We start from the raw sequence: 23,032 nt of genomic DNA, 5'->3' as shown, positions 1-23,032 counted from the left end.
TCCCCTGTGTCCCCCCGAGTACCGGTCTCCAGCCGCGCCTCCCGGTGAGGACGGGCTCTCGAACGCCCCTCTCTGCCGCTGCCGCCCCACCGGGGCCCTGCGGAGGGACGGGGGCGGGGACGCTTTCACTTTCGTTTCTCGGCCGACGGCAACGGGAGCGGCCCGGGGCTGCGGAGCCCCCGGTGTCCAACCGCGCCTTGAGGCTGGTCTCGTTTCCCTTCAGGTGTTTGCACCGTGCCGACAGCTATGGCTGTTCCCTGCCGCAGACCCCATGGGGTTGCTGCATCCAGCCTCTTAGGGTTCTTTGCCTTGGGGCAGCCTGGGTCCTGTCCCACGGCGATGCTATAACACGATTAAAGTGCTGGCCTTATTTCTGTTTGCTTCTGCATCTCGTGGCTCTCAAGAGCACCCTGGTATTTGGGAACACGAGGCACGGCAGGGTAGGGAAGCTTGGCACCAGCCAGGTAAAGACAGAGGCTTGAGTGAGCTGCACGCTGGTTCCTGTGCCTTACTGAGACCTACAAGTGCTGCTGCGGCCTGGGACAGCCTGGAGGATTGTGCCACATCCGTTGCCATGCTCTGCCCTACCCCCTGTAGGGTACTGAGCAGGGCTGGTGCATGGAGGCCCATGCAGGAGAGGGACTGCTGTGCCATGCTGGCAGCCTCAGCGCTAGGCACGGTGGCTGGGAAGTGATGGAGCCTTACATCTGCCTGCTAAAGAGGATCTGCAAGCTGCTGTGGATGCCAGGAGCAGCCTGGCCACAGTGGCAGGGACACCGTGGTGTGCATATAGGGCAGTCTGGACCTCATTCCCAAGCCAAACCTCTTCGTACCTGTCGTGGACACAATTATGTCTGCAGCATGAGATAATCCCTTTCTCCTTTCCTCTTGTAGGCATCCACAATGGAGATCTCTGAGGAGCCTCCCACTTCTGCTGTGTTTATAGACAGCTGTCACTTCTCCCAAGTCATCTTTATCAACGTGGAGAAGTTTTATGTTCCTGGAGGAGACATAACCTGTTATTACACCCTCACGGAGAACATTGTTCCTCGGGGGAAGGACTGGGTGGGCATCTTCCGGGTAAGTGAATCCTGTGAAACCAGATGTGCCAAGGATGGGAAAGCAGCAGGAGGCAGAAACAAACAGCTCAGGCTTTGATGGAACAGGGTTGGGGGATTTTTTCTCATTAATAACCTTGTGTAATGGAACATCTGTGTTGTGCTTAGGGACAAAGGGCCAGACCTGCTGTAACCTAAGGCAAAATGATCTTTAAGGTGCCTTCCAACCCTAACCATTCCATAATTCTAGAATTATCCTTTCATGCATAGACCACAACTCTTAGAAGTCAGGATATCAATGCAAAAGTCCTCCCAGTAACTGATCTATGTGGCAATACAGTCCCATGACCACAGGAGAAACACAAACTGTGTGCTGCCATGTAACAACGTTGCTGTTGCAGGTGGGATGGAAAACAACCCGGGAATATTACACATTCATGTGGGCTCCTCTGCCCAGTGACAGCCACAGAGACACCACCGTGCAGCAGCAGATCCAGTTCAAAGGTGAGGTGGCAGCGTGGGTCACTCGGGGAAGGTGAGTGCTCGTGCACATGGACTCCCACTTTGCTGCCTGTGTTTGGAATTAGAGTCTCTGTAGGACCACACTTTGGGAGGCTTATTTCAAATCCCATCATAGATCACAGCATTTTAAATCTGCTACGTTCTGCCATCCTGACCAAGTGATTAGCACTGGCACAAGGAATTACTGACAGTGCTCAGACAATGCTGAACACTGGGTGCTACATTACCAGCAATACTGAACTGGGCTCAGTCTTCTAAGGTCCCACTTTCTCTGCTATTTAGTTAAGAGACTTGACTAATGAGAAGCTGCATATGACGGGGTGGTTGTGTTTGTCTGAAGCTTGCTACCTACCACAAGATGATGAATACTATCAGTTCTGCTACGTCGACCAGGACAGCATGGTCCGGGGAGCCAGCGTGCCTTTCCAGTTCAGAGTAGAGACTGAGGATGACATCCTGATGGTTACCCCCCAGGTCTGTAGCACCTCTTCCCCTGCTTTTTACTGCCTCTGCTTTTCTTGGCATGTGCTCCCTGCTAACGTGGGGTGATCTGCTGACTCAGCTGCCAAGCTAGAGCTCACCAGACTTGGATTCTATTCTTGGCTTCGCTACTGATCCGTCACACTGATCTGGGCAGCCTTTGTTTCTCTGCCTGCCATTCATCACTTACGTTGTGAGCATTTTTGTAACGCATAGTGTTTCAGGGCATTTTGAATGACTTTTTCCATGGAAATGACATTTTCATTTAACAGCCTGCCATTAGGTGGGAGTAAGAGCATGCACATGGACAGTGACTGAAGCGCTGTGTAGCCAAGCACTCTGATTATGCAGTCCTGTGTGCAGCACTGTTAATGACTACACTGTACATGTGGTGCTAATCTAACAAACTGCAAAAAGCCCCAAAGCTCTGCCTTTGCTGGCTGCTGCAGGCACAGAAGACATTGAGCAACTCCAGAGATCAGGGGTAGAATGTGCTTAGTATTCAAAAATGAGGTTAATGGTAGCTTTGGACAGACTGGGGAGAGTGAAGCAGCCGTCTGGTCTGCACCAGCAGTGAAAGCAGAAGGAGGGACACGATATTCCCTTTTGCAGAGCTCATCTTTCTGTGCTCTTTGCACTGTGCTCTTTGCTTCTGTGATGAGCCAGCAACTCTTTTGCTTGCCAGGGACAACTGGAAGAGATAGAACTCCAAAACCAAAACCTGCATAAAGAAAATGAGAAGCTGAAAGCAAACTGTGCAAGTCTCCAGAAACAGAACAGCCATCTGCAGGAAGAGCTCAAGAAGACACAGGTAACCAAAATGTTAATGCAAGAAGTCAGAAGCTTTACGTCTGAAAGGTGAAGAGCGATTGAGTGGGGTCTTGTTCCACCATATGCTTCCAGGAAAGGTTTCTCCCATGTTTTCTGTTCAATCTTTTTCCACTCCACTGTGATAAGACAATAATGATGAACAAGAGACATCTTCAGACACAGGAGACAAGAACACATGGGAAGGGGGGTGTTCAGAAACGATTGAAACGATTTGTAGGCTGTCCTGAAATCACATCATCATTATCTTTTCCCCGTTCAGTTTTGCTCAGGGCTTAATATAAATCAAACAGGGTGTGAAAGAGCAGTCAGGATGCAAAGGGGAGATCTTCCTCCCTCAGACAGGCTGCCTGGCAGTGTTGCATTGGAGGGGTTCTGCAGTTCCAGTGCAGAGCAGGACTATTGCCCATATACCTCCTGTTGACCTCACTGTGATTATTCAGGAGCTGCAGAATACCTTAGAGTCTCTAAGGAGCAGCACGGAGAAACTGGAGCTGGAGCTGAATTTCCTGAGAAAGAAGAATACACATCTAAAGAGGCTGGATGATGGCAGAGGGGCAGAACTGCACCAGTAAGTGCATTTACAGCATAGCTCAAAACAGGGCATCACGTAAGCACCTTGCCTTTATGGCTTAGATTTCCCCAGGTGAAATGATGGTGTGTTTTGCTTTGTTCTGATTAGACTCAAAGAGCTAATTCAGAGTGTGACCTCTGACAAGGAACGCCTGGAAACCAGCCTGAAAACAACCCTGGATCACCTGGACCAGCTGCAGGTAACACACCCAGAATTGCCTTCCTTTGCTTTTGTGAACTGCCTCTGATGGAACCAGTTTCCTTCTGAAGGAGAACTGAGCAATCCTGCACAGGCATTGGTGTATGAGTTTCTTTTTTGATGACATGGGTTCTTTAGGAAAAGGTCAACCTTTGGTGTGATTTGACAGCCAGGAAAGCTCAAGAAAGCTGTGTTCTGGAAGGGAAGGGTAGAGGGACCTTCTTTCACTTTGCAGACCCATCACAGTTTCCTTGTGATGCTGCGGGTGACTTTATGTCTAACAAATCCAAGTTTATGGACAAAAGGCTTGCTTCTCTTAGGGAACCTCTGCAGACCTTTTAGAAGTAATCCACAGACCTCAGCACTGAAACTCACTCCCTGAAGCAAGGAGAAGGATATAAAAGGGCAGCATGCTGTGGCATTATTTCTGCTGAAGAAACCATCATTAGCAGTGCCTGAGGCTATCACATCTTCCTTAGCCTGTTGTCCTGAGTGACCTTCTAAAGGTGCTTCTCTCTGTGTATCTGGTACCCAGGAAGCTTTTGGAAGCTCTGCTCTCGCTTTGGCATTGAAAATTACATGCCTGGAATAGATGCTGTGATTACCTCCGCTGTGAGGCCAAATGTTCAGGTTTCTTAAGAGTGATTCTTTGTGAATGACTGCAGAATCCCTAAGTACTCCAGCTGCTCTGGTGCAGTGATTTAATTCAAGAATCAGCTGCAAGATTCATTCTCAAGGATGTATTAGCTATCCACTGTCCAGGCAAGTCTCACAGCACCAGGAAACCTGCCAGGGTGGATGTTCCAGCTGTATGGGTTCTTTTCCTTCTTCAACCTCCCTCTTTATTTGAGCTGTCATATATCCCCTCCAGAGGTCATTTCACATGTTATAATGAACATCCAGAGCATGAGTAGTGCCATGGAGATATCCTGGCTGACAAGCTATGGTGAGACTCCATTGAAAGTGAAGTGCTGTTTGTTGGTAACAAAGGCAGCATGAGGCAGGTGGTATATGGCAGCCCCAGTGCTTGGAGCTGTCATCATTTCAGTTGTCAGTTTCCCATGATTTACCAACACTTTTCATTCGTAGCAACAAAATGAGAACTTAAGGAAAGAACTGGAGGAGCAGAAGTGTTTGTTTCAGATTCTGCAGGAAAAAATGAAGGAAGCTGATGAGGAAAATCAGGTGAGAATTTGGCACTTTTCTCCTGTATTGAGTGTGACAGTAACCTCTCAGTCCAGCGTTCAGTTCCTTTAACCCTTCTACCAAACAGATCACTAACTGTGCTGCACGTGGGCCATCACCTCCAGCCAGCCTGTCGGGCACTCTGCAGGCATGTACAACTGACTGACTAGACTGGTTTCCTCGTGATAGCATGGGGATTCCAGAACCTCCTCATGTTAGCTTCATGCTGACACCACTGAAACAAATGGACTTAATCATAGAATCCCAGAGTGATTTGGGTTGGGACCTTAAAGCTCATCCAGTTCCGACCCCTGCCATGGGCAGGGACCCCTTCCACTAGAGCAGCTTGCTCCAAGCCCCTGTGTCCAACCTGGCCTTGAACACTGCCAGGGATGGGGCAGCCACAGCTTCTCTGGGCACCCTGTGCCAGCACCTCAGCACCCTCATCCAGTCTAAGCAGTGACTGCTCAGTTGTGTTGCTTTCTCTGCATGTTTTCAGGATAGTCTTCTGTCCTGTAAAGTGTATTACTCTGTTGGGATCATCTTATCTGCCTTTCCAAGCAGGCCACAGAATAGATCTTTGCCCTTTCTTACCTCACTTGCCCATTCGGTCAAGCCCGACTAATGCTGAGCTATCTAAAAGAAGTTCAGAGCAATTTTGATTCTGATATAGGAAGCTCATTCTGTCCTTCTGTCCCTTTGCAGCAACTAAGGAAAGACAATGGCAGACTCCTGAGGCACCTCTCACAGGCAAGAGAGGCTTCTTTCTCCTCTGTTGCTTCCCAAGCTCCAGTTCAAGCTCCTGAAGTAGGAGGCCTTCTGTTTGGAAATCCATATTGTGGTGAGATTACTTGGCATTCTGTCTGGAACCGCAAATACACGGCTCTTAAAGCCTCAAGCCAATTACCCTCCCTCTCCAATTGAATGCTGTAGAAAAGCCATTATTAGCAGCACCTCTGCAGCTTTGCATGTGTGCAGATGACTTGGCAGCTGCAGAATGCTGCCAGGTGTTAAGAGCTGACTGAAGTGATCATCTGTCTGTTCATTTGCTGCCAAGAGAGACAACTATTAGGTAGTTTATTCAGCTGTGAGACAGCTAGTTCTGTGGCTGATGTCCAGCTTCCACAGTCCTAAATAGGGTTAGATCCAGAGCCACATCCTCATGTTTCAAGAATTCCTAGTTACCAGCACATTACATTGTTCATCATTTTGCTGTGCTGAAATGGTCTTCTTTTTCCAGCTGCAGGAGCAAACCTGGGGGCAGGAGCTGCAGACATAGTAAGCAAAGTGGACACGACTGGACGTGAACTAGTGGTTTATAGGCACAAAGTAGTGGTTTGAAATAACAGTCTCCAAGTTCAGCTCTGTAGTCAATTGTCTACTTACTGCTTTAGCCCAGGTAGGATAGCAGGCAACCAAATGGAGCTACATGTGCTTAACATGTACAATCAGTAACACAGAATTACATGTATTAAGGACGAGAAGGGAAGCTGCTGACCTTAATCTTTAAGGATCAGCTCTGGCAGTATCTGATGTCAGAAAGAGCAGCAGGCAGCTCCTGAATACTTTATTTCCTATTGGAAAAACTGATTTTATTTGCATTTCCTTTGTACTTCAGGCTTCCACAAAGAAATGCTACACGGTCAATGAAGTATGTCCTGAAGATACCTTAACAAGTCAGTACAAGGCCGAAGTGCAGAGCCACCTTCTGAAGTGCCCATTCTGCAGTGAGACCTTTGAGAAGTCCAGTGACGAGATGTTGTTTGCCCATATGCTTTGTCATGTCCTGGAATAATTGTGGATTTGTATCTGCTCTGTGATAGAGGACAAAATCACTGGATGGCTTAGTTCATGCTAAGATCACCCAGACAAGAGTGGGAATGCCACTAGTGCTGGCATTCTGAGCTTTTTGCTCCATGCAGCATGGGACAAACCCACAAATTGGGTCAGACATCTGCATCCTGAAACTGAATCACCATCCTCAAACTCAAGTCTCCTGCCTTGAGCAAAGTTAAACAGCTTACAAATCCTGTTGTTACTAATTTAGGTCCCAGTTCTGTAGAACAGGATTTGTCACCTAACAGTTTATTCAGGTTGGAATGGGATGTAGTACAGCAGTTTTCTGTTCTTGGCTGATACATCTCTACTATAATGGTTTTAATATAGCACTGTGATTGCTAACCAACGACCAGAAACATTTCATCATCTTTTAGGAGCACACCATCAGTCCTGCTCAGCTTCCAGAATGCAGAATTAATAAGAAAGAAAGTCTGAATAAAAACACATCTCTTCTTTCCTCGTCCTCACTGAAAGGAAATCATGAATACGATTACTTTTGTCTTTCTAAACCACCTTGACTGAATAAGAAGAGTCTGTTCCCAAACCAAGACATTGTGATTCACAGCTAAGTGCCTTGGGATGCTGCAATGCTTTGCACACAGGTTTCCCAGTTCATATTTGTGTTTGTGCTTCAGGATTTTCAGTTCATGATTAACAGCTCTTTTTTCCACGCAAGCACAAATGGGTCAAGGTTTATTTTCCAGCTGTATCACACTGTTTTCTGCTGAGTATCTGAAGCAATAGAAACTCCTAAGAAGTTTATGTAGAGTTTTTAGAATATTTAGAGTAACAGAGACTTCAAAATGTTTTACTGTCTTCATTCTGCACAACCTTTTCTTATCAATTTAGATTTTAACAGAGTATTTCTGCCTTGAGATGTACTATACTAGCAGGCATTACCCACAAACAAGAATAAAAGCTATACAAAGAATCTTTGAAAAGGATGTGTATGTGTGTTCCTTCTTAAAGAAATACAGTGGACAAGTTGATGGGGTCTGAAGGGAGCTATTTGCAACATTTCAGTTGCTTGGTGAAGCTTCTGTATAACAAAGTACTTGAGCACCTCTTGAATAACTTTTAGTGCACAAGTGATGTCCCTCTGGGTAGTGAGTCCGTTTCTGTTCAACAGAAAACACCTCTTTAACTGCTTGATCCTCCGTGCCTTTCCACAGCACAGGAATATATCATGAAGGCCAAAGGATAGCAATGGATAACGAGAACAAATCAGGAAACTGAAATGAGCTGTATGGGATCTCTTTGTTTCTGTCTGCTCCCAGTAGTGCTGATCTAAACACCTAGAGCTGAATTTCATCTCTGCCATAGGAGCATCCAAGTATTGACCCCTTTTTCCCTAAGCTGGCAGAAAAAGCTGACAACCTCCTCACTCAGGATGAGAAGTACTTAGCCTTGTACATGTTTTGCCAATATTGATTACGGGAGGATGTCTCCACATTCCTGCCATAGCTTTACTCCAGTTGTGACATTCCATCCAAGTGAGGCTCATTTTTAACCAAATACATGTTTCCTCAGGAAAAGCCCTATTGTTTCTCACGAAAAAGCTTCCCACACACACACCTTTTCCCATACCTCCTCATTCTAAATAACATGTTATTTCTTTTACTGCTTTGCGTCTTGACAGAAGCAGCTCAAACACAGAGAGACACAAAAGTGAGTTTTACTGAAACACCCAAATACCTGTCCCCAGACCTCTTCCCTCTCTACCCTCTCGCTACTCCTGGCTTCTGCAGCTCATGTCCTAAACCCATCACCCAGCTACGTGGTGACGCCACCCATGACCTCCATCTACGGGTGCCAAGCGTCGGTGCCCCCGGATTGCCTCTCCATCCCTTTTACACTGCATTTCCCACCTGCTTCCTCCTGTAATGCCTACAAATCCCGGTGCCTACACTGAGGTGCTGGCGCTGGGACGCAGGCAGCACCCGGGTGACCGGCAGAGGGGGTCAGACTGCAATAAATCTCAGGAGGATGGTGGCTTTTGGAGGCAGTTTAAGGTATGTCTTTTATTTCCCTGTAATAACACCACAGATTCAGACTCCCAGCCACACACTTCAGCCCGATGCAGGTCGCACCTTCCCCATCCTGGGCAGCCAGGGATCAATTCACCCCTAAGCATAAATTACAACATGTATTTTCCGACCATGTTTTCATTTTGTTTGTAATTTACACCATTATTTAAGTTACTGCTGCATTTAGCCTTTGGAATCAGAAGAGGTTTCAATGCTATCTCTATTTTATGGTTTAATAGAGAAGTAGCTCAAATGGCTGATAATGAGATATAGTTATGCTTTGGATGAGATCCAATATTACACTGATATGTATTGGGTAAGGACCTTGGAATACATTTGCAAAAGGGACAGGAGGGGTTTGGCACAATTTATACCTGAATTCGTGTAGCATCTGAATGGGCATTCATTAGAAATGTATCTCGATGGAAAAAGTCATACTTTGTAGGGGAAATCTTTGCAAATACAGGTATTCTTAAACCTTTACAGGGCTCATCAGTCTGGTCCAGCTGAGGAACTGGCCCAGGCTGCTTTCCACCAGCAGCCACTGCTCCAGTACAGTGTAACTCAGCCTCAGAAAGCTCTGCTCCCTTTCCTTGGTCCTTTGGTTTCTCCCTCATTCTTGTCAGCCCCTTTGCCTTCCTTTCCCGAGAAGTTGGTTCTTCTCTTGGGCTTTCCCTCACATTCACCCAGTGTATTTTGAACATACCTGTCCCTGCCCATGGCACATCATTTTCCAATTAGCAGGAATGTTTTCCATATATGTAAAATGCAAATCAGATGGTAGCTTCTCTCAGCTGCCAACTGTGGTCCCAGAGGGCATCACATACTGCCTGATGTCAGTTCGTTTCATAGGAAAGACCATTGTTTTGCCTGGGAAAAGTCCTTTTTGATGCAGAAAAATGGGCCTGGCCACAAAGGAGACGGTTACAGATCCCAGATTCCCAACCTATCTCAGCCCTGAAGGTCAGAGCATCTGAATGGAGGCTGAAATAAATGACATGGGGCTCTGCTTCTTCCAGGAAGCGATTCCCGATCGTACAGCCACAGTCCCCTTCCTCACTTGAACAACCTCTCTCCTCCACCCATGACCCTCCTGGCTCCTCTTTGTCTATCTATGTCTTCTTTCCTCTTTCTGCAGAACAATTTGGACCTTCAGCATCATCAGTCTCCTCTAGAAGCACCGTGCTGGGGCTTCACTGTTGGCTTGGAGGAGGCAGAGCCATGGAGCATGGCCCATCTCCCACAGAACATAGGCTGGGAGAGCTTCTGCTGCTCTTCACCCTAATGGGGAAGCCAAAAGGAAATGGGAAGATTCCCGACAAAGGAATGGAAATAGACAAGCTGCAGGTGAACAAAGGAGGGAAAGGGAAGCCGTGTACAAGCCAGCAATTGAGTGGTTCTACTCAGTAATCAATTTGTCAGTTTGATTTTAAGACACAGCAGAAGAGATCGATAATTCTTTCCAGCAGCATAATGGACATCGAGGGCTTGGAGCGTTTTGATCATCAAAGTCCTTATTACAGGGATCAGCCCAGTGCTTACTCAGCAAGTGGGGGTGCTTCTGCATCTGGCATGTCAGAGATGGGCAGGGAAAGAGAGCAGAGCAGGGAAAGGTGGAAAAACGTGTCCTAAAATGACACTTGGACAGACTGCTCAGAAAGATGTGGGGAAGGGAATGCTCACAGACAGACCCCTGTGGGACTGAAAACTGACAGCATGACCCAAAAGCAGAGGGGAGTTTTGTCAATGCTCTTATTTCCTAAGGAGGCATTGTTCATCTTTGTTCTGCTGTGGAGATCCAGACTGAGCGATTCCTGTTCGCACAGGAGTCAATGAGTCCCTTTATCTGTAGTGCACTTGGGCAAATAGAGAGTGCTTAGTGGGTATATAACGGCACGGAATCCAAACGTTGCCATTTATCACCTGCTTTGTACTGAATTAAATCACTACATGAAATGCACTGAAGAATCAAACCTTTATTGTTTTGGTGGTGAAAGGATTGGGTCCCAGAATTACATCAGTTGTTTTCTCTAAACAGCTATTAGCCTCCTCCATTATATCAACAGAACTGGTTTCCATCCTCTGGCTCATTTATTCCAAACCAGCATTATTGAAGTGAATGGGGTCTAGGCCCTGGATATTAGAAGAGCTGTTGGTCTACTCATAAATTACAAGTTGTCAAGGATTTTAATGGAAACCCTCAGAGTGCTGTAAATCTGTGCAGTTCTGCCTGCATCCCCTCCCTCATTTCCATCACAATATCACTCCGGTGGGACTGCAGCGTGCAGCATGTGCCAGGCAGCCTAGATTGGTGGGACACAGGGGAAGGAAGGGGGGGAATAAAGCTGGAGATGGGCTGGGGGGTTCAGAACAGTTGGCACTGCAGAAGCATCTGCTGGGTGGCCGGGTTTGGAGTCACCTGGCTTATTCAGCGTGGCAAGGGGAAAGGGTTATTCATCGGGGGGGGGGGCTGGAGAGGGGAGTGACAGAGCCAGGGATGCTTGTGGAATAGGGACGGATGTATTGCAGTTTACATGTCGCTCCGTTGGTCTGTGAAGCAGTAAATCTCAGCAAGTAGAGGGTTTTGTTGGGTTTTGTTAGGTTTTGATCACATTCTAAGTTCTGCAGAGACCATCTCTTGCTGTTAGGCAAAGATTTTCTTTTAAACTTCCTAGCCAGTCCAAACTACGTTGAGGGAACATTGGACACTGTGTCCTGATCCAAACAGCAATGTTTCTGTAGCTCACTGGATCTGGCCAGAAACAGGGTTACTACAGATACGCCCCTTGACTTAGTTGCCTCCCAACTCATAGCACAGCACATGCTGCATGCAACACTAAAGCCTTTTAGGAGCTCACTCATCCTCTGCTGGCTGTAGGATATTATGGAATATATTGTGATCAGAACAGCCATGCTTGTGCCACCCCACCAGGGAAGCAGACAGGACTGCACAGGGGTCTGTTTAAGAGCCCATGTGGACCCTCTGCCTTTTGAGGCACCAGAGCTCATGAAAACTTGGGTGCAAGATCAGTTTAGGCTTAAATCAAGGCTTGCACCCTGCTTTAGCATGGAATAGAAGTAAAAGATTACATTGGTGATAGAGCTTCTACCAGCTTCAAAGCACCCAGGCTTGTAGTCTTATACAAATACTAGTCTGGCACTGAGAGTCTCAAATACAGCAAAGCCATCAGCAGCACAGATCCTAAATTAATGATGTTAAACATAGTCCCTTTCACATTACAACCTCATGTGACAAGCTCTGAAGAATGAGGCCTTACAAGACTTATGTTCTAATTAAATATCACCCCTGTGTTACAGACAGGGAAACAGTTATGCAGCCATGAAGGAATTTGGCCAAAGTCAGTCCAAAAAATCTGTGGCATAATCCCCCTTTCCCTCGCCAGATTTAACATTCATTTTGAGAAAGGCTGAACAGCAGAACTGAGCCAGGATGGAGGAAAAATGGACGGCTGCCAAAAGGGATTGATGCCCTTCAGGCTCCAGGGAGTTTTTAACCCTTCGCAATGGTGTTCCCGGCCTGTGAAACCTGGTGGGGTTCATCAGGCTGTACTTCTCCTCTACTGATCCATAAGACATTCGCCAGTGGGAGCAGCTGCTTCGAGAGCGAGCTGATAACTGGAGCCCTGAGGCACTTACATCTGGACGTCTCGTCCCCTGCCTGCTTCCCTTCCCCACGTGCAGGATGAGACTCGAATATTGCCTGCGCTTTTATAACGTGTATTCCTCTGGGGCCTTGCTCCTGATTACGGCATCTAAATGCAAGCAGAAACAAACAGCGACAATGAGAAGGACAAACAAAGGTGGTCAGCCTGCAGGTTCCGACCGCTTTGTACACTGCATTTGGTTCCATTTCGTAAGAAGCTGCAGTTTCAGGAGCCACAGAGTGTGCTTAATTCCTTTTTTAATAACAGATATAACATTTTTGAGAGCAGCTGCTCCACATGTTATGTAGCGCAGCCGAGAGCCATATGGATTTTTAATTCCCAGGAGTTATTACGTAGTTGTAGCAGCACAGACAAACCCACGCTTGCCTTAATGGAGTCATTAGACTTGACAATCCTTCCTTAAAAAGGGCTATTGTTTGGCTAGATCGGATCCAACAAACATAGGAAAGGTTGGAAAGATGGGTTCTTCATCTTATAAAACAGAGAACATTGGGGGGTTTAGGCAGCTCAGTGGTTTCTCTGCCTTCAGGAAATTGCTTCTCTGTTAGTACAAGATGATTTTAGTGACCTCGGTTCTGTCCTTTCTGAAGTACAAATCCAAAATGTGCCTGGAGATGTTGGCACTGCTTTACACTGGTGGGGTTTTAACGAATGGGGACACTCAGCCTCTCTTGCAATGCTCTGAAAGGCACAAATCCTCCACAAATACTCGAGTTACAGCCCTCAAACCCATCTTGGAAGAGACATTCACTTGGAAAGAGCTATTAAATCATATTTCTTAGGGAACTGTTATAAGATAACCATGAGATTCTTGCCCTTGAGCCTAAAACACGTGGTCCAACAAGAAACAGGATAAAGCAGATGCAGGACCCTGAATGCAAACGTCTTTAATCCCAGTAAAACACTAAACCACCCAAACAATCCTTGTGTTGAGAAGCAGCAGAAGAGAAAAACAAGCTGCTTTAACGCCGAGGCTGCATCTCCCTGTACATCACTTGAATGCATTGCAATGAGTACACTACAGATTGCTCAAATAAATCTGAGGCACTCCCTGGATCTTTAGTTCTATGGAAAATGTTGGAAACCCCTTAACCTTCTGGCACGGATGGGGACTGTAAAAATGGAAAATGAATGCTAGTAAATCTGCTGCTGGCTGCCATGGGAATGGAGCAGGTTCCTTTAAAGGACCCACGATCACAGAAAGCAAAGGGGATCCGAGCTTTTTTGTGTGCGTGTCGAACAATTAGCTTCCACCAACCTTCTCCATTGCTCGCCGCCGCGGTCTGTTTCCATGGCAGCAGGAACTGAATCCCTACAAGTGTTGCGGATCCTGGATGTAAATGGCGCTGCCCATTGTGTCAGCAGCACTCGCAGAGCTGGGAGGCTCATTCCAGCTTCGCAGAGCCGGTCATTTCCTTGTGTTATTATCCAGGTTGGATCAGTGTTGTGGTGCTGTACAGGTGTAAGACAAGGTTGTTGCTGTTAGCCCAGAGCTCGGGTGGCATGGGCACCCAGCTGCACAGGGGCATGGAATCCTGGAATGGTTTGGGATGAAGGGACCTTAAAGCTCCTCCAGCTCCAACCCCTGCCACGGGCAGGGACCCCTTCCACTGGAGCAGCTTGCTCCAAGCCCCTGTGTCCAACCTGGCCTTGAGCACTGCCAGGGATGGGGCAGCCACAGCTTCTCTGGGCACCCTGTGCCAGCGCCTCAGCACCCTCACAGGGAAGAGCTTCTGCCTAAGAGCTCAGCTCAGTCTCCCCTCTGGCAGGTTCAAGCCATTCCCCTTGGCCTGTCCCTACAGGCCCTTGTCCCAAGCCCCTCTCCAGGTTCCCTGCAGCCCCTTCAGCCACTGGAGCTGCTCTGAGGTCTCACAACAAGGGCTGCTGCCTCAACCGGAGTCCTGATGGGGAGCTCCCATCGCTGTTGCGGGATCACATTCGGCTCTACCGAGAACTCTGCTCTGGCTCTCACACCCTCTCTCCTGCTGCCCCCAAACCCCAGCCCGGTGCTGCCCGGCTCCCCACGGGATCACTGCGGAAGGGAACGGGGCCCTTGCGGCGAGGCCGGGGCTGCAGCAACGGGACCCGCCTCGCCTCAGAGCCGCCTCCCAGGAGCCCTCGCGCAGCCCTCATGAATATGCAAATCACCCCGTTCTCGCAGCTGTGATTGGCTGGGGCTGTTCAAACCAGGCCACGCCCCCCTTGCCAGGGCGCGGCCGTTACCAAGCCGTTAATTTGGGGGCAGCGGCTGCTGGGGCCGGGCGGGGATGGAGCCGCGTCCCGGTGTCCGTCCCTGCCGGTGCCTCCGCTTTGTGGGCGCCCCCCGGCTCTGCAGGGTGCGAGCTCTGCTCGTTGCAGGTCGGTGGTTGAGGGGGGATGGCGGCTCCTGCCAAGCCCTGTGTGCTGAGCGCAGGGGAGACCTGGGAAAGGTGCCTCGGCAGCGGCAGTGGGTCCGTCAGCTCCTGTGGGGCCTGCTCCCCGCACAGAACGGGCCGTGCCTGGTGCCCTTGGATGGGGAAAACCAAAGGAATTGTGGTGGAGCCGATGCCTAAATGGGTAATAAATTCATATTCGTGCAGGGGTCACAGCATCGCTTCAGCTGGCACTTGAGTTGTTTGAAATCAAAAGGTCTAGTGTCCACGCGTTGTGTTTTGCTCACATTTGGCTGCCTGGCCTGGAATCCCCCTGCTGATGCAGTGTGCGCAGCCAGCCCTTAGCCAGAGCAGTGCTTTATTGGCCCTGGAGTGTGTCCCCTTGTTGTTGTAACACTTGCTCTTTGCGAGCGTGTGCTAGCCTTGATGTTTAATCTTTGTGAAGCAGTAGCTTGTGAGCATCAGACGTATTTCTCTCATAATGACTGAAGTTAGGCAAGAAGTCAAAACTTAATATGCCTGTGAGCTCTTGCCAGTGTTTTCTGGATTCATGCCTTAAGAGAGGAACACGAAGGACGGCTCGAGTGGCTCCAATCCAAATAAAGCATTATTCAGAGCTGCACTCCAGGAATCGTTGTTTTCCACCACTCAGAGCTATCAGTGGAGCTGGTTGTTCTCACAGTTATTTCTAGCTGGGGTGAAGCTTCTGAAACAGTAAGCACTCCTGGGTTTATGTGGTGGTCTGTTATGACTAATTCTCCAGATTATCATCTACAGCAGGCAGTTTGTAAATCATCCATCCAGGGAGCAATTGATAGCCAAGGCCTAATGGAATGGCGATTCCACATCTCCCTCTGAGCCCAAACGGAGACTTGGAAATTACAGAGCTTCCTTCTCTTAAACTGCTGTTGCTCTGTGATGCAGTACATGGAGTGGTGAGCTTCTGAGGAGCAGGAGACAGGGGTGAACAGAGTGAGTACAGCATCAACGGGTCAGTTAGTGGCAATGGGAAATAATCAAGTGCTTGTGAGTGGGCTGTATGGGTGTGATGATCCCTTTATTGTTCTTTTGGAATCAAGAAGGTGCAAGCAAATGTTTGTTTATGGCGCTTTTATTTTTCTCCCTGGACTTCTTTCTCTGGAAAATCAGACACTTCCCTGGAAGCAGGGAGACCTACAGGAAGTATTTGCTGGCTAGAAACAGAGTGGTGAAGCTCTTCCCAAAAGAATCCAGCTTGTTTCTTGGTGTCTTCCTGCAGACTAAGCCCTTCTTTTAAAGCCTGACTTTCTTCTCGGCACGATTATTTTTTGGCTGTTAGATTCACATTCTGTGATTTGCATGCCCAAAGGGGCCAACTTTCAGCATCTTAAAAGCCTCTTCTGAATTCTAGGCAAAGATTAATCTGCTGGGCTGGAGGAAAGCGAGTAGTTTTCTCTGGTTGAATTTAGTGCTGGAAAAGAAATCAGAGAAAAAAAAGCAGTTATCATTTAAAGCTTTTCTAAGCGCAGAGGACTGAAGGAAATTAATTTTACAATATTCTTACAATATTCTATTTGCTGTTCCAGTTACATTTTTGCAAGGTTCTTGGAGTAGTTTGAAAACCTATGCCTAGGAAATCTACACTAGAAAGCAGTTTTAATGCAGTTCTTTCATAACTATTGTAGTGTCCCTCTGTGCCATTTCCCTCCTCGTCGTTAGGACAGTTTGTAGCCCAGTAACTGATGAAGGAAACAGAAGACTTGTCTCTGTAAACTGGCCTCTGGCTGTCAGGGCACGGGCATCTTCACCACCCAAGCTGAGAAGGACATGAAACCTGGGCAGGATGTGATCTGCCAGCTCTACATCTCAAGGGTAATCCCCCCATTCCTCGTTTCAAGATCGCTGCTTTGTCACTGAGCTGGTGCTTTAATATCCAGTTTAGCCTTGCCCTGACGTGGTCACTCAGCCAGAAATAGCATTCACTGGTCATTTGCTTCAGATTCATCTCTGTCAAAAGGATTCATTGCTGACAAAAGAAAAATGTCTACTTTACATGTTATTCTGTAAACTCGTGTTCAGAAATGGCTTGTAATATTTTGAGACAGAATCACCTTGACAAGAATTCAGGGCATTCAGAATGAATGAATGGAAGAAGGAAAACTTTATCCCTCATCAGTGAAAAAGCACTTAAAGGATACTCATTTTTCATGAGTCCCATTAAGCCCTATTGTCTTGTTCCAAACAAGAGTCTCACCAAAGTGGTTTTGATTGGCACTTTTAAGTAACATCCTTAATGAAGTCTAATATAAAAACTTCAATAAGCCTCCAGTTGCTTGGACTTCCAATAATTTGAGGAGCAAAACCATGATTCACTTCAGTTTATTGTTGACCTTTGGACACACTATATTTTATGGTCTAAATTTGTTTGACTTTGCATTTGACCTCATTGTTATTTTTCAGGGAATGTTCCTAGGAATGAATGAAAGTCTATGAATGACTGAAAAAAAATATAAGAGGTGGAAGGGAGGACACTTGGAGCCTCTGGCTTGGAGAAAAGAAAGGTAGGAAATGAGCTCCTCTTTAGTGGGATATTGGGAAGACTGGCCCACAGGCTCCTTTTCTGTTGTTAATGTTTCATTTCTTCAAACATTTACCCTTGAAGTGAACTTCAAACACTCACTGAGCTGTACAGAAACCAGCTACAGCCTTAAATGAAGTGGAGAACCTGTCACTGCTTTGTGTAGTGCAGACCCAGGCTCTAGTTTGATCAGTGTTAGGGACACACACCCCAGAAAGAGACATTTACAGTACCTTTCCCAGCTCAGTGCCAGATAAAACTGTGGCAGAATTAGATCTGTCATAGCAGGGACCTCAGCTAGGCTTGTCACCTTTGCAATAGCTATTAATGATTTACCAGTGTTGTTCATGTGTTTCAAGCAAGTTTAGAAGCAAATTGGCTTCATATCCTCTTTCCCAGCCTTTTATTCTTGGTAGACGTAAGTTTGATCTGGGGATTTATGTGCTGGTGACATCCCGTGACCCTCTGAGGATGTTTGTCTATAAGGAGGGCCTTCCACTTTTTGCTACTTCAGCATCCTCTGACCTTTTGCACAATAGCTTGGTAAGTAAACAAGCCTATTAGCAGAAGTTAATGACAGTTCAATACACAGCAACCAGAGATAGAGAGAAATCCTAATGGTTCCACTGTCCAAAGCATCTTTCTCTGGAGAATCCCTAAGCACTTCATAAATACCAGTCATTCATCTTTGTAGTATCTGAGTGCCATAAATACAATTATGCGTGAAATATTTGAGCAGATTCTCTAGTAGAATGCACCATGTGTTATATTATCCAGATCAGTGCTGCATACAAGTTTTGGCACAGTTAGTACTTCTATAAATACATACCTAATTAACTTTATGTACTAGTCTGGTACTGTTTTTCATGAAGCATTATTATGGCAAAAAGATTGTTACAAGACAGAGAAATCTTGGAAGGGGAAAAGGCCTAAGTGCAAAGATACTTTGGTTTACTTCTTTCTGAAAAGAAGTGGTGGCTTAGTTGGTGGCTGGCAAAGGTTCTGGTATGCAGTTCTGAATCATTTCAACACAGAATTAGCTCTCCTAATAAGTGCTTGTAGAATGGGGCCTGACTGGGAAAGAGGGTTATCTTCCATTGAAACTGCTGATTTCTCAGAAGTGATGGAATTGGAATGCTGATGAGATTGCAGTGAAGTGAAATTGAAACTGTTGAGCCTCATTTATTGGGTTCTTTAAAGTAATGGGATCAGTATAGGGCTGATCATATTTAGTGCCATTAAATCTTCTGTGCTTAATTAAGATGCTTTGTACATGAGGCAGTGTGACCAGGATCATGTAGAGAAGAAGGGAGGAGGCTAATACCTTTCTAACCCTGCATCTTGTTCATTCATTTACAGGGTAATGTATGCATGCATCTGACAAATTATTCCATTAACAAGAACAGAGTTAATTCTGCCAGAGAAAAAGACATTGGAAGTAAGAGGTAAAAGGAGAGAACATTTCTGAGCTACTCCCAGAGGGGGTAGTGTTTACCTTTTCTTGTACATCTTCATAGGCTCAGTGTATTTCAGAGCATTTTTTGTGTTTCCCCAAAGTGCTGCCTGACTTCTTGTTGAATAAATCAACTGAAGAAACTCAGATGAGAAACAGAGCTGGACACCAGAATTGGGAAGGAAACTCCACAGAGGGAAGTTTGTACTCCAGCTCAGCAGCATGCATTTCAGTTTTTGTCTTGAGATAAAATGTTTGCCTGCTCTTCCTAAGGACACTGATTTGTCTAACAAGATGTTATCACTCTCCAAACTTTGCCTGTAATCTTAGCTCATCATGCTGTAGCAACCCTACATCCTCACTGTATTTGTTATCTTTGTCAGCTGTGATAGGCAGATTTACAGTAGTTTACTTAGACACATATTTCCTCTTGCAGTATTTCTTGTATCTTATTTTCTTGTAAATAAACCAGCTGTAGTGCTGTGATTGTGCAAGGCAACAACTCCTGTGAGGTGATCCATGAGTCAAGTGCAGGAACAGGCTGCCCAGGGCAGAGGTGGAGTCACCATCCCTAAAGGGCTTGGGGGCATGGGTTGGTGGTGGCCTTGGCAGTGCTGGGTTAACAATTCGACTTGATCTTAAACGGCTTTTTTTCTTTACACTTTGCTAAATCCTTTCTCATGCTAGGAAATGGGATTGCTCTAAAGCAGTAATTGAGCAATAGAAGTTTCCAGAATGAACACAGTTACAATGATATAAAGAAGCTGTAGGCAGATTGTTGCAATATTAGGGTAGAAATACACCAGTTCAGTTAGATTTGTTATCAAAGGTTCCAGTATTCCTCCCTTTCCAGGACACCCTGAACCAGCTGTGAGCAGAGATGTGGCTGTGATACCAGCCAGATGTGGCTGCTTATAGCAGATGTTATTATCAAATTGAGGATAACAGTACATGCTATTATGAAACATAACAATCACATCTGCTCCCCCATTACACCAGGGTAGTGCTCATTTTGAAATATGCAGGTTTGATATTATCCTGAATCACAAATCCAAGCCGCAGTTGCTTGAGGACCCTAATAAATCTCTCCTCGATCCTGCAGCATGGTCATGGATAAACTGATCTGTTGAGGGGGGTTTTCAGCCTGTGGGTTGCTATCATCAAGCTCTTTTTTACCACCCCTTTTGTGTTCTGGCTCTCGACGGGGTCTCGGAGCTGGGCGGCTGGTGGGTGGCCGGCAGAGGGGGACAGACTACACCGAATCGGTGAGAAACGGTGATTGTGCTGTCGGACACAGGCGGGGAGCGCTGCCTGCAGGAGTTCTCGCTTTGGCGGGCACCTCGCTCCAGTTCCGTGCACACAGAAGCATTTTGGAGTTATCCATCACCCTCGGTGGGAGTTACTTGGTAACGGAAGGGGCAGGCTTTCTCAGAGCGCAGCGAGTTAATACCGGTTCCTCCTCTACTACTCCCAGCACATACAAGCTTTGTATCAATTCTGCATTCAACCTGAGGCTGTAATTTCAACCTGTGTTACTTGTTTCCCTCTTTGCAGTATATACAAAATGCACTGGCACCACTCTTAACAAGCAGAGAAAAAGGCCATTTCCCCAGCTTCAGTGACTTGTTTTTAACACAAACCATGTTAAAACCAGAAGCAAAACTCAGGATTTCCTGTGTTACCTCCGACCTTAGATGCTGGGATCAAACCTAGTGCATCCCCTGGCCTTGCTTCACACATCTCTGTAAGGTTTATTTAACTTCCTAATGCACCATCCAGACCGTGTTCAAAACATCCAGTTGTGTAGCAATTCAGTTTATATGCACTTTGAGGCAGGTAGGTGAGGGATCTTTGAGGAAGGTCTCTCTCAGTTGTTTCTTGGCAGCCCTAGTAATAAAGGCAGCAGGGCCAGACACAGAGCCCCATTAGTGGACTCTGCTTTCTGCAAGAGATCCCATGCAAAGGGATAAACTGGGCTCACAGTTCCTCCTGTAGCATTTCCTGGAGCCATGCAGTGCAAACACAGTTCAACTCTCAGCAAGTTTGGGTGCTTGAAATTACCCAAGAGATCATGCAGTATGTGGTTATCACCCTGCAACAGATCAGAGTCAGATTAGAGAGTAGTAAACACTCAAGGGACTAGATTCACAGTATTTTTCCTGTTCTTCAATTCCAGACCTCTAAAAACTGCTCTCCTTATGAAAATATTAAATAGCTTATGGCAGCAGCATACTAGTTACTTGATGCAAAGAAACAAAATGTGTCCTAAGTTATAAACACTGGAAGATACAAATAAATGTGAAGACAAAGGAAGAAGAGGAACTAGGTGGTAATATCTGTCTGTCCAAGACCTCTCACCTTTCAGAAGTATTCTACAAATAGTAGCTGCTAACCAGCGAGGAGTAAGTCACATTCAGTGAAAAATGGGGCCTTTCAGTGGGCCCCATCACTTGAGAGATTTGATTTCCCCCTGTACTAAGGAGAGATGTGAGTTAGTCACCAAGTGATTTTTTTCTTCCTCTGACTCAGCATTTTATCCTCAGTATCCCATTTATAGATGTGAAGGCAAAACATTGAAAGAGCAAAAGATTCCTAATTTGAATTTGAAGGTGATTTAGGAATGAAGGATTGAGCACTGCAAAGAGGGGGATCGATTGGCTTTGTGTGCTAGATGATTAATCAGCAATATTCAGCTTATGATAACTGCCTCAGAAATGATGCATTGACTTGATAGAAGGGAAAACCTTGACAAGGAAGGTCCTAGCTTATGCTTTGGCCATCGTGTTGTTACTGGAGACAATCCAGGATAAATCTACTGCCAGGCAGAGGATTTTCAGGATCTGTTTGCCAAGTTGTTCTGCAGTCCCAGGCCCAGGTTTAACAGCATCTGTGGGAGGAGCACCACAGGCTGGTGGGGAAGGGTGGGCTTTCTCCTATTGGAAGGTTTTGGTGTGCTTCCAAAGCAGGTATCTGTTCTGCTACCTTACTGTGGGCAAAAGTTCTCTGGACTGAACCTCAGCTGACCAGCTGAGTGCTGGCACCACATCTTGAACATTTTCTCTTCACAGGGCAAGATATATGTAAAGCAAACCTGTACATTTATGACTCTCCATAAGACTGTAAAGAGCAGAAATAGAAATCTATTACTGTGGTATAGCAAAGCCTGGCTTCTCAGGCTCTTGAAGAGTAAAGGACTGAAAGGAAGAGGCTGAAAAGAGGAACACCAACTGTGATCTTGTAAGTCTGGGGGCTTGGCAGGGCTCCTTGTTTGTATTGCTCCATCGAGAGTCATTAATTTTGCACTTAACCCTGTTAATAGAACTCTCAGCTATGCACAGATATGCCCTTCCTTGGCCAAGTTTTTATCTGATTAGAGGCAAAAAGACTCTAATGTGTCTGACAAATTGCTTCATTGAATGAAGCGGTTTCTTTTTCAAGCTCCATTTCAGAAAATGTACATTTATATACTATATGTTAACAAAATTGTAGTTAAGGAGGCACTATCCCTCCTCCAGTATGGACTTGGAGCATCTACCTCAAAAACTGCAGTATTTGAGGCTGTTGTTTCAGGTTTTCTCTACCAGCAATAGTACAAAGACAGTTCAGTTCCTCATTCTGCCTGATCTTCATCCTTGTGTCCGGACCTTACCACTGTTAACTATGCTGGTTCAGTGTTCAGCACTCAGAGTTTGGACTTCACTGTGGAATTCCATTAGAAAAATGCTGCTGTTTTGTTATTTTCAACAAAAGCACTTTCCAGATGTGCTACAGCCCCTACTCCATCAGTGAAGGGCAGAGGGGGGCAGTCTCTGCGGGAAGATGGGCAATGAGCAGCTGACTGAGGAAGGGATGAAAAGCTCTGGCCCCGCAGAACAGCAACATGAAACAAAATTTAAAGGTAACCAGTGACTCATCCTCACTGGGTTTAGCTCATTTTTGACAGTAGCCAGTTTTGTTACAGATTAAGCTGATGCTCTTTGTTTCACCAACCTCAGCATGTTGCACCAAGGATGAATTCAGTCCATGCCATCAATCTGATTTTGAATCAGCTCCTGATACAAGCTATTTCCCCTCTGAGACAGATGTGTCTGTGTTAAGGAAGGTAACTCCAATGCAGGACACCAATAAAACATTAATCTTTTCATAGATTTTAATAGAAGTTTTTTGGTAGAAACTAAGCTACCTGCTCCAAGACTCTTCCTATGTAAAAATACAGTACAGTGTACATCACTGGAAACTAACCTGACATGCAG

At 46.3% G+C, this 23,032-nt stretch overlaps 2 protein-coding genes and 1 long non-coding RNA gene across 8 annotated transcripts in view; 2 read left to right on the top strand and 1 right to left on the bottom strand.

Annotated features, from left to right (window-relative positions):
* ATP5MC1 (ATP synthase membrane subunit c locus 1) overlaps positions 1–23,032 on the bottom strand; it is a 253,514-nt gene that overhangs the window by 2,418 nt on the left and 228,064 nt on the right. The window lies entirely within an intron of this gene.
* Positions 18–10,990, top strand: CALCOCO2 (calcium binding and coiled-coil domain 2). Of its 3 annotated transcripts, XM_062626532.1 has the most exons (11): positions 18–44; positions 895–1,080; positions 1,460–1,562; positions 1,921–2,054; positions 2,746–2,871; positions 3,332–3,459; positions 3,571–3,661; positions 4,750–4,845; positions 5,551–5,686; positions 6,086–6,123; positions 6,464–7,625. In XM_062626532.1, the coding sequence occupies exons 2-11, from the start codon at positions 904–906 to the stop codon at positions 6,638–6,640; spliced, it is 1,206 nt and encodes a 401-aa protein (XP_062482516.1). In that variant the 5' UTR covers positions 18–44; positions 895–903; the 3' UTR covers positions 6,641–7,625. The 3 variants fall into 3 exon arrangements, with proteins under 3 accessions (XP_062482516.1, XP_062482517.1, XP_062482518.1); XM_062626533.1 differs by lacking the exon at positions 6,086–6,123 and having other exon boundaries at positions 6,464–6,627; XM_062626534.1 differs by lacking the exons at positions 5,551–5,686; positions 6,086–6,123; positions 6,464–7,625 and adding an exon at positions 9,850–10,990.
* LOC134167660 (uncharacterized) lies at positions 14,984–19,206 on the top strand. Of its 4 annotated transcripts, XR_009966251.1 has the most exons (5): positions 14,984–15,741; positions 16,473–16,620; positions 17,209–17,309; positions 18,686–18,771; positions 18,884–19,206. It is a non-coding gene; the product is annotated as an uncharacterized LOC134167660 (long non-coding RNA). The 4 variants fall into 4 exon arrangements; XR_009966250.1 differs by lacking the exon at positions 16,473–16,620 and having other exon boundaries at positions 14,988–15,741; XR_009966248.1 differs by having other exon boundaries at positions 14,988–16,620.

The sequence above is a fragment of the Pezoporus occidentalis genome, unplaced genomic scaffold (assembly GCF_034315485.1).
Source record: "Pezoporus occidentalis ecotype Australia unplaced genomic scaffold, CSIRO_AGI_Poc_V1 ctg293, whole genome shotgun sequence".
Taxonomy (NCBI): Eukaryota; Metazoa; Chordata; class Aves; order Psittaciformes; family Psittacidae; genus Pezoporus; species Pezoporus occidentalis.
Note: the sequence above shows the minus strand (reverse complement) of the source record. Positions and strands in the feature narration are given on the sequence as shown.